This window comes from Copidosoma floridanum, unplaced genomic scaffold (assembly GCF_036245765.1).
Source record: "Copidosoma floridanum isolate Cflo_tuat_1 unplaced genomic scaffold, Cflo_Japanese_pri ptg000014l, whole genome shotgun sequence".
NCBI lineage: Eukaryota > Metazoa > Arthropoda > Insecta > Hymenoptera > Encyrtidae > Copidosoma > Copidosoma floridanum.
The window spans coordinates 6,999,869-7,013,921 of record NW_028321891.1 but is presented as its reverse complement, the minus strand read 5'-3'; the positions used below and the strand labels follow the sequence as shown (position 1 = coordinate 7,013,921).

Here is a 14,053-nt window from a genome sequence, read left to right as displayed (position 1 = left end):
ACCGTTGCGGTGCGCTCGAGCATATAATAACACCGCGCGCACGCCGGGATTTTATTCCTCCTTGGAAAAATCCAACCGACCATCATCATCATCATCCGCACTGTCCTTTTGTACGTACTTTGGGGCCGGCCGCTGGAATTTAAATTATACGATTGTGGGGGCTCGCTTGGCTGTCATTTAACGAGATTTGCGCCGGAATTCCACAAATGGGCTTTTTTTGCGCGCTCCGCTCCTTCTCTCTCCTCCTTTGCCTCCTCGGCTCCTCTCTCGTTATTCTGCCTCGTGGTAATTGACCGTCCCATTGTTTAAAAATCGAGACTGCCTTATCGAGAGATTAACTGAGAAACAATATTTTACTTTTAAATTACATCCCACCCTCTCTCCGATGGTACGTGGGGCGGGGAGAGGCTTCAAATGTGTATTTTACAATGGGTGCATATGCGCGAGGGTGGGCGAATCAACGTCACCTTGCGTTGGGTGTTTGGTCGATAATTATTCGCCAATGCTTTTTTTTTTTCTCCTTACGTACAATATGTTGTATATATCGACGTAGGTACACATATACATGTATGTAAACGAGAAATACCTGTCCGAAGCCCGTGCGTCGTGAGCGTGGGGCTTCCCTGCTCTCTATTACCCGAGCGCAAGCAACCCTTTCTTTTCTGGGTACGGTACATATAGATACGACCGACCTCTGTGTATTATATACGTATACTGCTCTTATATGATTTTTTTTTTTTTTTCTACTGAACGTCATGTGTAAGGTCGCCGAGGGAAACAAAAAGAAGAAATTTCATTGCAAAAATTATTATTAATTTTGTTACGGTTACGATTGGCGTACTTCTTTGAACTAATAAATGGTCTAATAATGGTCTTTGAACTAATAAATTAAATCCAATAGTTTATACGAAAGCGTCCATTTCTAGAACAAGTGGTACAGTGTAACTTTTACAGGCTAAATAGTGGATGTGAGAAGCAATTTTAATTATTAAAAAAAAAAAAATAAATAATAATAATAATAATAATAAAACTCTCACGTGTGAATATTTAAAAACCAAGTAGTTGTTGGGAAAAACAATTTTTGTGATTATCAATTATATTTATTTGTCAATTCAACATGGAGAGTATTTTGTCAAAGCCTCGTATCGAATAATGTGCATTTCAACCAATGAATACAAAAAACAACTTGCAATCCTTTTGCACCGATGTAAGTATTGTTGCGACAAATGTTGATGCAAATGCCAAATATTTATGAATACATTTATACAAGTCGATTTTCCAACCTGGAAATTCCTGCTGAAAACCCTAAACTCCTCGACATACCTATACCAACTTTCTCATCTCGAATCTTCCGTACACTATACATACATGCGTAATAACAAATTTGAAACGGCCGCAGGATGAGTTCAGAAAGCGAAAGGAGGAGGACGAGCGTCAGGCGCAGCTCAATCGCTCGCTGCGCGACTCCCGCAAGCTGCAGGCCCTCGAGGACCGGGCGACGATACTCTCCGGCCAGGAGAACTTGGCTTACGCCCAGGACGAGGTGACCACGGCCTCGGCCCTGCCCAGAACGCCGAGCACGCACCAGGCGCGCCTTCCCGAAGTCGAAGAGCCACCGGTGCCGCTGAGTAAGCACGAGTCAATTTCTTTTTTTTTCTTCTTCTTCGTTTATTACACACCCACATGGCCGAGGACTCCTCCAGTTCCTTCCCTTGAGACTCTCATCAGCGTCACTGATGTATATGTGTATACTGTTTAATGCTGGAAAAACGAGTCTTCCTTTACCTCGGCAATTTGAGGATTCCTCGATTCCCGTACCACCCGAGACGTGGACCATTTGTCTTTGAGTCCCAAACGCGTGGCAAATGAAATGTACATAAATGAACCTCTTGTTGGTCGGAATTGCAGCGATAGGCGAGGTGGTGGCGATACTGGAGAGGCTTCAGCTGCAGCTGCGCAACATCAGCGGGAGCATGGGGATCTCGGGCCCGGGGGTCGAGGCGGAGATCGAGGCAGTGAGGACCCTCCTGGGCCAGAAGCGCTTCGCCACGGCACTGGCCACCCATCACGCGCTCAAGCACCGCTTGAGGTCTGGCAAGAGCCTCAAGCTACACACGGACGACGCGTCCAGCCTCGCTAGAGACGTGAGTCACCATTGTTTCTTTTCCTTTTTTTCTCTCTCCTAAAGTTCCCCTGATCGATGATGCTCGGCTGGCCACTTTGAATCAAATCTCAAGGGATGGATGATCCAGGACAAGCTCGATTTTTCTCATTTGGAATGTTAATCGCGTCGACGCCATTACCTACGATCAAGCAACGATACCGTCCCTCGACACGGCTTGAAATTAAACGTTCCCCCGTTGAAATGTGAAACGCAAAGAGAACGAATACAATGACGTCGCGCTACGAGGTTCCGCGAAACAAGTAAACGCGAGTGGTATAGCCGCGACAAGGATCCACCTGAGCCGTCGCGCGGAGGCTCCGATGGCAGATAAGAGCCAGAGATGGCCTGGAATAATAAAAGTTGAGTCGGCTCCCACGAGGGCACGCATGACCGGCGAAACGATCTCGCGTAGGTACACCGAAAGCATACCCACACGAGTGAGTACACGACCTCGCGGAAGAAGGGGGATTCTAAAAAAAAAAAAAAAAAAAAAAAAAAAAAAAAAAAAAAGCTCACTGTAGCTTCTTCCCCACTCTAGTCCTTCTCCCGTGAAATGTAAAGTAAAGCTTGACGATTCGTCCTGTATGGCGACAGTGCGTGGAGGTGCTGGAACAGTGGACGCAGTCGGCGACGGTGACGACGGCCAGTGGTACAGCCGCGGCGCCGACCTCGGCCGGCGAGACGATAGCCGCTGCTGAGGAGCTAGTCCGGCTGCTCACGAGCTACGAGATGGAGGGCCTGCTGTTGGCCCACGACACTGCCGTCGCTTGCGTGGACGGGCTGCAGCGCAAGCCGGGCTCCCCGGGTGCCCCGCCCAGTCCGTCCCCCAGCTCGAGGGACTCGCGGATGGCCGACAACATCAAGATCATCAAGATCGAGAAGACAAACGAGCCGCTCGGCGCCACCGTCAGGAACGAGGGCGACGCTGTCATTATCGGTAAGTCCCTGATGACGATTTTTATCTCCCTTTCGAGTACTCGTACAAACCTTGGAAACTATACCTTTACTACGCGTGTAATTTAACTATACAGGCCCCCCCCGAGTTTTAGCTGATTGCGCTATTCACCACTTGGGATGAACTTTTTGCAAATCAGTTGATAAAAAAAAAGTTTCATTGCCTCTCCACCGGGATGAAAGTTGTTCGGTATCAACAACTGCGTGCTCTTGCGCAACGTTTAATTGAATGCATCTGGGACTCGGATGTTTTTCCCATGTTCTCACCTCTTATATACCACCTCGTTTACGTTTATCACATCGCGCTTACAAATAAACTGGGGGGGTTGGTTATCCGAGGAATAAATTTGCAGTTGCATAAGCAAGAGTGGAAGGCAAGCTGCTCCGCATAACGTTGATCGGTAGCATGTGGGTCGATGGAACGTATGACTCCTTTTTTTTTTCTCTCTCCATAGTGGGAATATATAGTTTGTACAACATATTGTACGCATCGTGTAAATGTAAAAGGTGATACGCTTGGATTAATCGTGCATTTGTTCCTTTTAACGATGGGCTCGGCGTGCAGATAATGGACACACGGGTGACATAACGCTGGAGGTGAAAGAAGGTTTCTGCTCAACGTCTCTTTTTTTTCTTGCAATGAGTTTTGTTTTTATTTTTTTATCGTTTATAACGTATGTGTGGTTTTTACGAGCGACTAACTTTCGTGTGATTTGATGCGCTTTTCAATTTTAACGAGAAATCACTAACATGTTACTTGAAGATTTGTGCGAGCATGAGATTTACCCGCTCACCCCGAGAAATGTGTACTTGATGTTTTTGGGAATGAAAAAAAAAAAAAAAAAAAAAAAAAAAAAAAAAAAAAAAAAAAAAAACAATAACATAGTACCTAACATTTTTCAAGAGTAAGAAGAAGAAGAAGAATTTCCATACCGCACGCGCTTAACTGACCCTCTCGAATCCAGCAGTTTTTCCTTATAGCCTGCTAACGTGGAAAAATTATAACTCGGTGTGTTTCTTCAATTTTTTTTTTTTGAAACAAGGTCGCGTGGTGCGAGGCGGCGCAGCGGACAAGTCGGGCTTGCTGCACGAGGGCGACGAGGTGCTCGAGGTGAACGGCGTCGAGATGCGGGGCAAGAGCGTCAACGACGTCTGCGACATACTCGCGGGTATGCAGGGCAGCCTCACCTTCCTCATATTGCCGGCGCCGATGCCCCAGAGGAACAACAACCAGCGCGAGGAGTCCCAACAGGTGACGAGAACATCATAACTAGAATATTGCCCACAATTGCACCGCACAAGCGTCCCTTGGACCTTCAAAACTCTGTACCTTTTTTTTTTGTTTTTTTTTTTGAATTTTCCAAAATTCGTTTACTCTTGGACAGATACACCACGTACGAGCTCACTTCGACTACGACCCCGAGGAGGATCCGTACATACCGTGCCGCGAGTTGGGCGTGGGCTTCCAAAAGGGCGACGTGCTGCACGTGATCTCGCAGGAGGATCCCAATTGGTGGCAGGCTTATCGCGAGGGCGAGGAGGACCAAGCGCTTGCCGGCTTGATTCCAAGCAGAGCGTTTCAGATGCAGTGAGTAGCTTTGCTTTCATTCGGCGCAAAAACGATTACACGGACCGTTGGTTATTTCATTGTACTTTTTTTTTCTTCATGATTTGTCTTTTCAGGCGTGAGACGATGAAACAGACAATAGCTGGTGACAAATCGACGGTACGAGGAGCGAAAAAATCCAGCACCCTTTTATGTGCCAGAAAAAATCCAAAGAAAAAGAAGAGGAGCAAGTTTGGTAATTTCAACGACGATGGCTATCCCCTTTACTCCACCACCTTTATCGAAGGTACTTTCCAGTTGATTATGTATTTTTTTTTTTTTTTTTTTTTTTTTTTTTTTTTTCATTCCATTGCAACGCATTAACCATTGATTCTTCAATTTGTAGACGACAGCGACGAGATACTGACCTACGAAGAAGTGGCCTTATACTACCCCAGAGCTAATCACAAAAGGCCCATCGTGCTTATCGGTCCACCCAACATCGGCAGGCACGAGCTGAGGCAGCGACTGATGGAGGATAGCGAAAAATTCGCGGCTGCGATTCCTCGTGAGTGTACCACCCTTTACTGTTTCATCATACCTCCATGGTTGAACGTTAAATTTAATCCTCCGTCGTTTCCCTTCACCAGACACGAGTAGGCCACGCAAAGAGTCGGAGGTCGACGGCCAGGACTACCACTTCATTTCGCGGCAGCAGTTCGAGTCGGACATCCTCTGCCGGAAGTTCGTCGAGCACGGCGAGTACGAGAAAGCTTACTACGGCACGTCGATCGAGGCGATCCGAAGCGTCGTCAATTCCGGCAAGATATGCGTCCTGAACCTTCATCCCCAGTCCCTCAAGATCCTGCGCAACAGCGACCTCAAGCCGTACGTGGTGTTCGTGGCGCCGCCTAGTCTCGAAAAACTCCGGCAAAAGCGCATCAAGAGCAACGAGCAGTACAAGGAGGAGGAGCTGAAGGACATCATCGAGAAGGCCCGCGAGATGGAGGACAAGTACGGCCACCTGTTCGACATGATTATCATCAACAACGACGTTGATCGGGCGTACAACCAGCTACTCACCGAAATCAACTCCCTCGAAAGAGAGCCCCAGTGGGTGCCCGCTTCTTGGGTGCAATAACAACAGCAGCGGCAGTCGCTGCAACAACGACGGCTCGCTTTCGCTTTGTCGTCGACCGCGTAGTGGTGCAAGATTGATATATATATGTGTGTGTGTGCGCGCGTGTGTCACGTTTGTTGTCTGTTATTCAGAGAGTTTTTTTCGAGTGGTGCAGAAAAACGTTGTTGTCCGTTGTTGTTGTTGTTGTTGTTGTTGTTCTTGTTGTTGTTTTGTGTGGTTCTTATCGTTTTTTTGGGGGCTCGCGCTGTGTGTGTGGGTGTTAATTGTGCATGGTGCGCGATGACGAGGAGATATCATTGATTGCCGTTGTTGTGTATAGGCAGCTTTGTAATGATTTTTCATTCTTTTCGAATCGGTCGCGAGATAGTGCGTGTGAGACATTGTATAAAAAAAAAAAGTGAGAGTTATGTACTTATACGTATACATATACACCCTAACTTTACTTTTAGTTATTATTGCATCTTTTATAAATATTTTTCCGACAGATGTTGAAGTTGAATTGATGCTAGCGTTATATTAAAAGATCGTTGGTGCGTCGTGGATTTGATAAATCCCCCGTGAAACATTATATTATTAGCTATGCGAATTAAAAATAAAAGCGTCAAAAGATATTATCGTTAAGGTAAACGCAGCTCGTGAGTATACACATGTTTATTATTAAAAGAAAAAAAAAAAGAGTAAATAAAGTTACAATAAATGAAACAGCGATGTCATATTAGCGCGTTATCGTTGTCAGTCTCCTTTTTTCTGTGTATTTTTTTTCTCTCCAAACAAGATTATGCTCGAATCTAAATATGCTATGTACAATTATATGAATTTTTGAATATTTAACTAAGTTAAAATTATTGTGAATATTTTGGATTTTTTTTATGAAAGTTACAAATAAATGTGATAAATCAATTTTTTCATGTGAGTCCAACAATAACGAGAGAAACGAACTAGCACACCAAGAGGCTATTCTCATTCAAGTATACTTGATTCATGAATATCAAAAGCTAAATTAACAAGCTTGTAATATTGCGAATTGAAACTTTTCAAGTATCACAAAATCCTGAGCCTTTGAAATATTCAAATTCGAAATTCATCAAGTCATTGTTGAAGTAATGATCTACAAATATAAACGAAATAAAAAATGTTACGTTATTAAAAAATCAATAAAAACGTATTTATCTCTTAAAAATTCTATACATAACAATATAAATATCAGTATCGATGGTGATTGCAACTTGAATGTTAGTTTTTTCTAAAACTTTTGTCAGTATATTCTATAATTGAATCTTTACAAAATTTTTTTAATGATTTTACTGATAAACTTGCAGATCTAAACAAAATTAAATAAATAAAATCGTGTGACACATGATAAATTTACTGAGAAATCGTGTAGTTACAAACATACACCCAGAAACTAATGACTTTACCGTTGACATAGACTAAATCGTGATTGTTTAGAAAACTAGAGGGTTTCCGATAAGAAAAAAATAAAATAAAAATGTTAACTCCATAGTCGTAGCTCGAAGATGTTTAGAAAAAAAATAAAAAAATAAAAAAATAAAAAATATAGTCTTGATCAGTCAAAAAAAGTAAATAAAGTGTGCATCGGTTTTTCTTCACAGGAGAAATTAATTGATAAACGATGAAGTCGACAAAATTTTACTTTCGAGCGTCCATCGATCGGTGCGAAGACGCGAAGAAAATTCTCATCACTATTGATTACCACCGACAAATACGTCCATTTCGTCCATCGTTTCTAAGAATTTATTATTGAAATGTCTTTGTTGTTTTTCGAACGAGCAATCGAGATATTATAAATCGTGCGCGTGTACAAGCGTTTGCACGAAAACGTGGTTGTTGTGTGTGGGTTAAAGTTCAGTTTTTGAAGGGAATTTTATATTTTAATAGTAAGATCGATCTCTGCGCTATAAAACAAGAGTACCGGGTGCATGAAAGCGATTTTTATGAATCGTTACAAGTAAAATCAAAAGCAAAGAAATCGTAGCGAACGAATAATAATTTTTAAAATCAATACGAATATTAAAGAAATAAAGTTTTACAGCGCAGATTTCAATCGGCAGTTATATGAGAAAAGGGTATCGATTTTTGCAAAAAAATTTTTACATAAAAATTTGGTACTACATTGTGTGAAAGAGTATTGAAAAAAGAAAAAAAATAATAATAATGAACGCTGAACTAAGCCATAAACGACAGCCCTAGGAGTTGATAGTTGATCGGCAAACTTGACCTTAAAGCTAAGGTGAAAAATAAAGACTCGTGCCAATAATAGAAAAAAATAATAATAAAATATAAATTATACCGTCGTGTACGTCAGACAAACGACTGCGAAAATTAAAAAAAGAAAATAAATAACAAAGAAATATATTATACATAAATATATTATATTAAAATGTGCCAAACAAAGGGACTTTGACAGTTCAAAATGCGCTCACAAGGCACCCGTACGTTGTAGGAAATAAAAAAAAAAAAAAAAACGTCATGAATATCTGTGCAATTGTTTAGAAAATTATTATAAAATATATAAATTAGCGTTATTAATTTCGTATTGAGAGAATTTCGAGCCGAGCGAATTCTCTGAGCGAGTCTCGGATATTGATGCAAATTGAACGTGTTCTTTACATTTTTTTTTTTTTTTCAAACGATAGTTGATGTGTACATTAAGGGAATGTGTTATTCGAACTCACAGGTGTTTTGTAATAAATATCAAGATAATAAAGGTTTATATCTCACAAGTACTGATGATTTTCTGAAAAAGAAAAAAAATAATAATAAAAAAAACTTAATAAACATAATGAAAATATCGATGTTCAGTTCACTGTAATAAAAGTGGTGATAACGTTTGTCAATTCATTAGCAAATCGAAGGGCCAACGCGTGGGAGTTCGCTCGGACTTTGATTGTACATGTATACATAAACAACATCTGGTTGCGTTATCATAAAATTTAATTGTGATCACCGTCACTGTTTATAACAATTAATACGAGATTGTATTAGCGAGAGAGACCGAAAGAAATGAAAACGAGATAAGTGGTTGGGAGATGTGTAAAAATTAAATTTAAATACAATTAATGATTAATTTTATGTGTAACATAAGCGAACAGGAATATATGATGAGGAATTTCGAAAAAAAAAAAAAAAAAAAAAAAAAAAAGAGACTTGTGTACATATAACGGGTATAACATATATGATATATTATACGCACATAAAAAAAAAAGTTAAAAACAAGGAAATGTCTTTATATATCAGCGCGTTAAGCGAGTCGAATGGGGGAGGAGAGTATAAGAATGAAAGAAAGTCTATTGTCCAAGCGAATTGACACTTGCCACGACTACACCTCCATACCTATATACACACTTGTATTTGATTACCAACGACGTTCGGATAAATAAGTAAAAACGACACACTTGACAAAAAGTATCAGGTAGCGTGGCCGGTTGGAATTTGAAAAACGATCCAACGTCTTTTTTTTAAAACTGGAGACGTAACTGATGAGTTTTCTTCACAATTTGAAAAAATTACTTGCGCGTCATGTCTATATGCGTCTTTCATTAATTATAAAAACAGACATTGAATCGTTTAAAAAAAGAGCCATGCGTTGTAGTATACCTACACATACGCACGCAAATACTATAAATAAAATCGCGAGACCGAAGTAACATGTAAAGTAGCAATAAAGTGCGGAGTTCAACATGAGAGTTTGAGAAACATCGTGTGAAGAAATAAAAACATTACACTATACAAGTGAATGAAAAGGAATTCCTTTTCTTTGCCAATGCGAGATGTATATTTGCGATGTGAATTTTTTTTTTTTTTTCGTTACCGTATGCATATTAGTGTGACGCAACTAAAAAACAAAAAAGCCGCCCCCCCAGGCTCTCCTCCTTATAAATATAAATATAGATAGAATAAACATATAATATATTGTCAGCTGAGCGGGTACTTTTTTTGTTCTGGAGTTATAAGTACGATAATTTCATATGAATGTATATATAGTTTGAAGATACAGTTCCACGTGTGAGAAAGGAAGAAAGAAAAAAAGAAAAAACCACGAGTAAACGATGTTAATTAAGGTTAATTAATTTAAAATTATGTGGAATAAATTACGTTAATCGAGTAAATATTCGTGATTTTTTTTCCTATCACCTACATTTCATTGCATATTAATTTCAGCATGTTCAGAGTCTACTAAAAACAATCCAAGACTCTTGAGTGATAGCGTTATTTCGAGATTTTGTACAAAGACACACACTCTATGAGTGGTGGACATCATCCATTTTTTGACATTTTTACCAAAAAAAAGATTGAAAAAGTATTTCATCGTTTACAATACTAGTTGATATTTTGTCTCTAATGTTTTATAAACTACTGGAATTTAATTAATACATCTCCGGGGTCGTAATTCAAGTAAAGATGTGTTTGTAGATGGAGTCCTTTATTTCTTAATAAAAAGTGAACATTATTTTTTTTTAAATTCAACAGAGTCAATCTCGTTCGAGTATTACCACACATAGGATTCATTGACATGAAAAAAAAAAAAACACTTGATCATTCAAAATTTCACGATGGCTTTGCCGATGTTTTTACCCTTTAACACTCCCACGAATGCATCAAACATATTTTCGAAACCCTCGGTAACGGTTTCTCTGTACTTAAGCTTGCCTTCGCGAATCCAAGCTAGATTTTTCTCGATTCCCTCCATCCATCGGTCAACCCAGCGCAGAACAACAAAACCCTTTATCTCGAGCTGATTGGAAAGCACAAATGGTTGGAGAATCGTTGCCTTTGGTAGTTTGGACGGGCCACTGTTGTAACACGATATACTTCCGCACACCGAGACTCTACCATAGAGATTCATCTGGCTAATGACGGTGCTGGAAATCTCACCTCCAACCTAACGAAGTACGCATGAATTATTATCACTATTTTTTTTTTTTTTTTTTTTTTTTTTTTTTTTTTTTTTTTTTTTCCAAATAAAACTGTTGTTTGCTTACATTGTCGAAATAGCAATCGACTCCGTCGGGAGCAGCCTGTTTCAGAGCAGCAGCGACGTCATCGGTCTTGTAATTGATCGCGTGATCGAAGCCCAAATCATCAACGAGCCATTTGCATTTTTCCGCTGAACCGGTAATACCGATAACTTTGAGACCGTGCATCTTTGCTATTTGTCCAACGTGAGATCCCACTGCACCAGCAGCGCTAGTTATCACCACAGTTTCGCCGGCTTTTGGCTTGCATATTTCCAGGAATCCGTACAAAGCTGTGTTTCTGTATACATATATAAAAAATTAACAATTGATAGCGTGTGTTACGCCAAATCTGTAGAGGAAGGTAGAGTGAACAAGTATATCGGCAAAGGATTTTACGTGCGTGATGCGCTCGATCCAGCAGAAATAGTTGGTCAAAACATTTTGAGGACACGCGGTGTGAAACTGTACTTTTTAAAGCATATTATACTTTACCCGGGCATCCCAAGCATCCCCAGGGCAAGCGAAGCCGGCAAATCCCCAAAATCGGGTACAATGTACGGTTTGGCGTTGAATAAGTCCTTCGACGGTTCATCGGGATTCAGGACGTTGTGGGTCGTCCAGCCAAAGTACCCGTGAATCCGTTTGCCAACTGGAAACTCTGGATTCTTTGACTCGATAATTTTCGCCACTTGTCCCCCAAGCATTGTACTGCCCAGGGGTAGGTGTGTGTTGTAAGCGCGCATGTACGGGTCGACCGAGAGATACTCGGCTTCCACCAAAATTTCTACATCAAACAAATGCACACTCGAGTTGTTACGTGATGCATACGTGGCAATGCCAAAAGTTTTGCTATTTATTAAAGTTACTAAAAATGTATCAAATGGCAAACATAAAACAAAGGGCATGTGTAGAACATCGTGTCACTTGAAAATTACCATTATTTTGTAGACTGAATAATTGACACTGGTTTAAAGATTTATTAATCAAGCAAACTAGTAGAAAAAAAAAAAAAAAAAAAAAGAATTCGACAAAGAGAAAACGCAACACATTGGATTATAATTATAAACTTATCTTTTTTTCATTTTTCTCTTTGTACCATAGCATTATTATATAACTAGTCGACTAATCGAAATTAAAGTAATAAAAGCTCTCTAGATATCATAATGATAAAGAAAAATAATTTACCGCTAGCTTCGATGTGATAAAAAAAAAAAGCTTGTTGTATTGATGATAAAATTAACACTATATTTTACCTCCATCCTTGATAGGGTGCAGCTCAAAAGTTTCCAAAGTTACATCGTCGGGCTTGGGCTCGCCGTCAAAGTGTTTCGAAATCACGTACTTCTTAGCCACAACCATGATTTCGCCAAATGACTCTTTTCTTTTTTTTTTTTTTTTTTTAAATTTCAAATCATAAAAAAAAAAAACAGATTGAAATTATTTTCTTATATACATCAATAAGCGTAAGCTATGCACGAATTAATACATGTATGTGTAGTACAGGTTGACGATGAGAAATGATAAACGTTTATTGTCGCTTAGTTGCAAGACGATAGCCTGGACCGAAGAGTAGACGGAAATAGGTGCACATGCAGTTAGCGAACACGTGCAATTTAATTTGCAACTGGCACGGCAAGGCGATTTTTTAACGGAAGTTTTTTATGAGTAAATGTATGTTAATGTGTTATATTATTTTAGTTGGTCTTTTGGACTTCTAACCGCGCTTTATCGCTCAAACCACTCAAAATAAATCACGTTATCTATTCAACGCAGGGGAAATGAATAACAGCTGAAAAATGCTTGCATTGCGATATTATTTTATATTAATTATTCAAGTACGAAACGAGAGAAATCACAAATATATTTATATCAGTTATTTACTCCATATGTATAAATTATCGAAAGGAAAATACGTTAACGATCACAACGATCATACCGATTTTATATGTAAGAGTGAGAGCACTATGCTATTTTGGGATGATATTTAATTTAACTTTTAAACTAAGTAGCTACAAAAGCAGTGAATCGAGTTTAAAAATTTTTTTAATTAAAACAATCAGTCAGACAATGAAACTAGTGATATCCTAGTAATTATAATGCACTCTGCTATCATTACGAAATTTTTTTTCTTTTCTTCAAGTGATATCGACTTTGAGTACTTAAAACGTAATTACGTGCATAATTTCTAGTTCCAATTTCTTGCTAAAAGAAATTACAATTCAGAATAAAAAAATACAAATTACAATAAAAAATAGAAATAAAAACGTGTATATTAACTCTTTTTTGTAATTTATAAAAAATAAATTTTTAATTTTAACTTTAAATTAATCAATTACTTAGTATGCTTAATATTTCTAACAATTATTTTTTAGTACCAACTCTATAGTTATTGTTATTTCAGAAAAAATTCATTTTACATAATATTGCATATCGTACGTTACAATATATTAAATAATAATTAGGTCAAGCTAAATTTTGTTTCTACAAGAATATAAACATACATTCATTATTTATAAAGCAAAAATGTGTCATTCATTTTTGCCAAAAGTACGAAATAACTATCATCTAGACATTCTTAACAACCCAAATGCTCTTTTGATTAAAATGTCAATTACAATACAATTTTTTTTTCTCCAACTATTATTGTGCTGGTTTTTCAATAGAACATTGGAAATATATTTAGATTTTTCAAGTTGATGTAAATGTTGAAAATTATTCTTCATAAAATTTGAATTTAAATATATAAAGTTCACATAACCTTAAAACGTATGGTCATGCAAAAATCAGGAATTAATGCTGTTAATCAACAAAGAAAAAAAAATGTTTATGAATTTGTGGTTTGGAAATTTTTTGTTTTAGTAAAATAGTATTGATTTTTGATTATTTTACTTAAAAATAAATATACACATTTACAACACATGAAGACAACGAAAGTTATAACTACTTACTCTTTTTCCCCAGTATTTGTGTATATAATAAATTTTGAATTAACAGTGTCAGCAAAAATTATGTAACAAATAATTAGGTAAATAGTACTCTTTTCTCTCTTAATTTTATAGTCTTATTACCACTTTTGGGCGGTTCGGCAATAAGTATAATATTATCACTAGGTACTGAGGTATTGTTCGTTCGCTGATTATTGTTTCTCCCGCCTCCCACCACTCCTCAATTCAATATACATATACTTAGTACAGTATATCTGCATAGAGTGCATAGACGAAACTGCGGTCGCGGTTCGCGGTGTGTAATGTGTATATTATATAAATATA

General features: G+C 38.4%; 2 protein-coding genes across 3 annotated transcripts in view; one reads left to right on the top strand and one right to left on the bottom strand.

Annotated features, from left to right (window-relative positions):
• LOC106636192 (uncharacterized) overlaps positions 1–6,216 on the top strand; it is an 86,772-nt gene extending 80,556 nt beyond the window's left edge. The window contains exons 11-18 of the mRNA XM_089592063.1: positions 1,400–1,628; positions 1,909–2,144; positions 2,759–3,101; positions 4,162–4,370; positions 4,504–4,706; positions 4,802–4,971; positions 5,071–5,232; positions 5,315–6,216. Of these exons, the coding sequence (XP_089448189.1) occupies positions 1,400–1,628; positions 1,909–2,144; positions 2,759–3,101; positions 4,162–4,370; positions 4,504–4,706; positions 4,802–4,971; positions 5,071–5,232; positions 5,315–5,805 (2,043 nt within the window). The 3' untranslated portion in view covers positions 5,806–6,216. The remainder of the gene's footprint in view (positions 1–1,399; positions 1,629–1,908; positions 2,145–2,758; positions 3,102–4,161; positions 4,371–4,503; positions 4,707–4,801; positions 4,972–5,070; positions 5,233–5,314) is intronic.
• A 4,021-nt stretch (positions 6,217–10,237) lies between these two features.
• LOC106646357 (prostaglandin reductase 1) lies at positions 10,238–13,921 on the bottom strand. Of its 2 annotated transcripts, none has more exons than XM_089592235.1 (5): positions 13,729–13,921; positions 12,038–12,165; positions 11,277–11,568; positions 10,809–11,082; positions 10,238–10,708 (listed from the first exon to the last, which is right to left on the bottom strand). In XM_089592235.1, exons 2-5 carry the CDS (start codon positions 12,141–12,143, stop codon positions 10,367–10,369), a joined length of 1,014 nt encoding a protein of 337 aa, XP_089448361.1. In that variant the 5' UTR covers positions 12,144–12,165; positions 13,729–13,921; the 3' UTR covers positions 10,238–10,366. The 2 variants fall into 2 exon arrangements, with proteins under 2 accessions (XP_089448361.1, XP_089448360.1); XM_089592234.1 differs by having other exon boundaries at positions 13,733–13,921.
• Positions 13,922–14,053: the final 132 nt, after the last annotated feature.

Excerpts from the sequence above, each read along its gene's own strand:
- LOC106646357 (XM_089592235.1), bottom strand. The coding sequence starts at position 12,143 with ATGGTTGTGGCTAAGAAGTACGTGATTTCGAAACACTTTGACGGCGAG. Across the intron at positions 11,569-12,037 it reads GCACCCTATCAAGGATGGAG|AAATTTTGGTGGAAGCCGAG; the intron begins GTAAAATATAGT and ends TGTTTGATGTAG. Across the intron at positions 11,083-11,276 it reads GGGATGCTTGGGATGCCCGG|AAACACAGCTTTGTACGGAT; the intron begins GTAAAGTATAAT and ends ATATGTATACAG.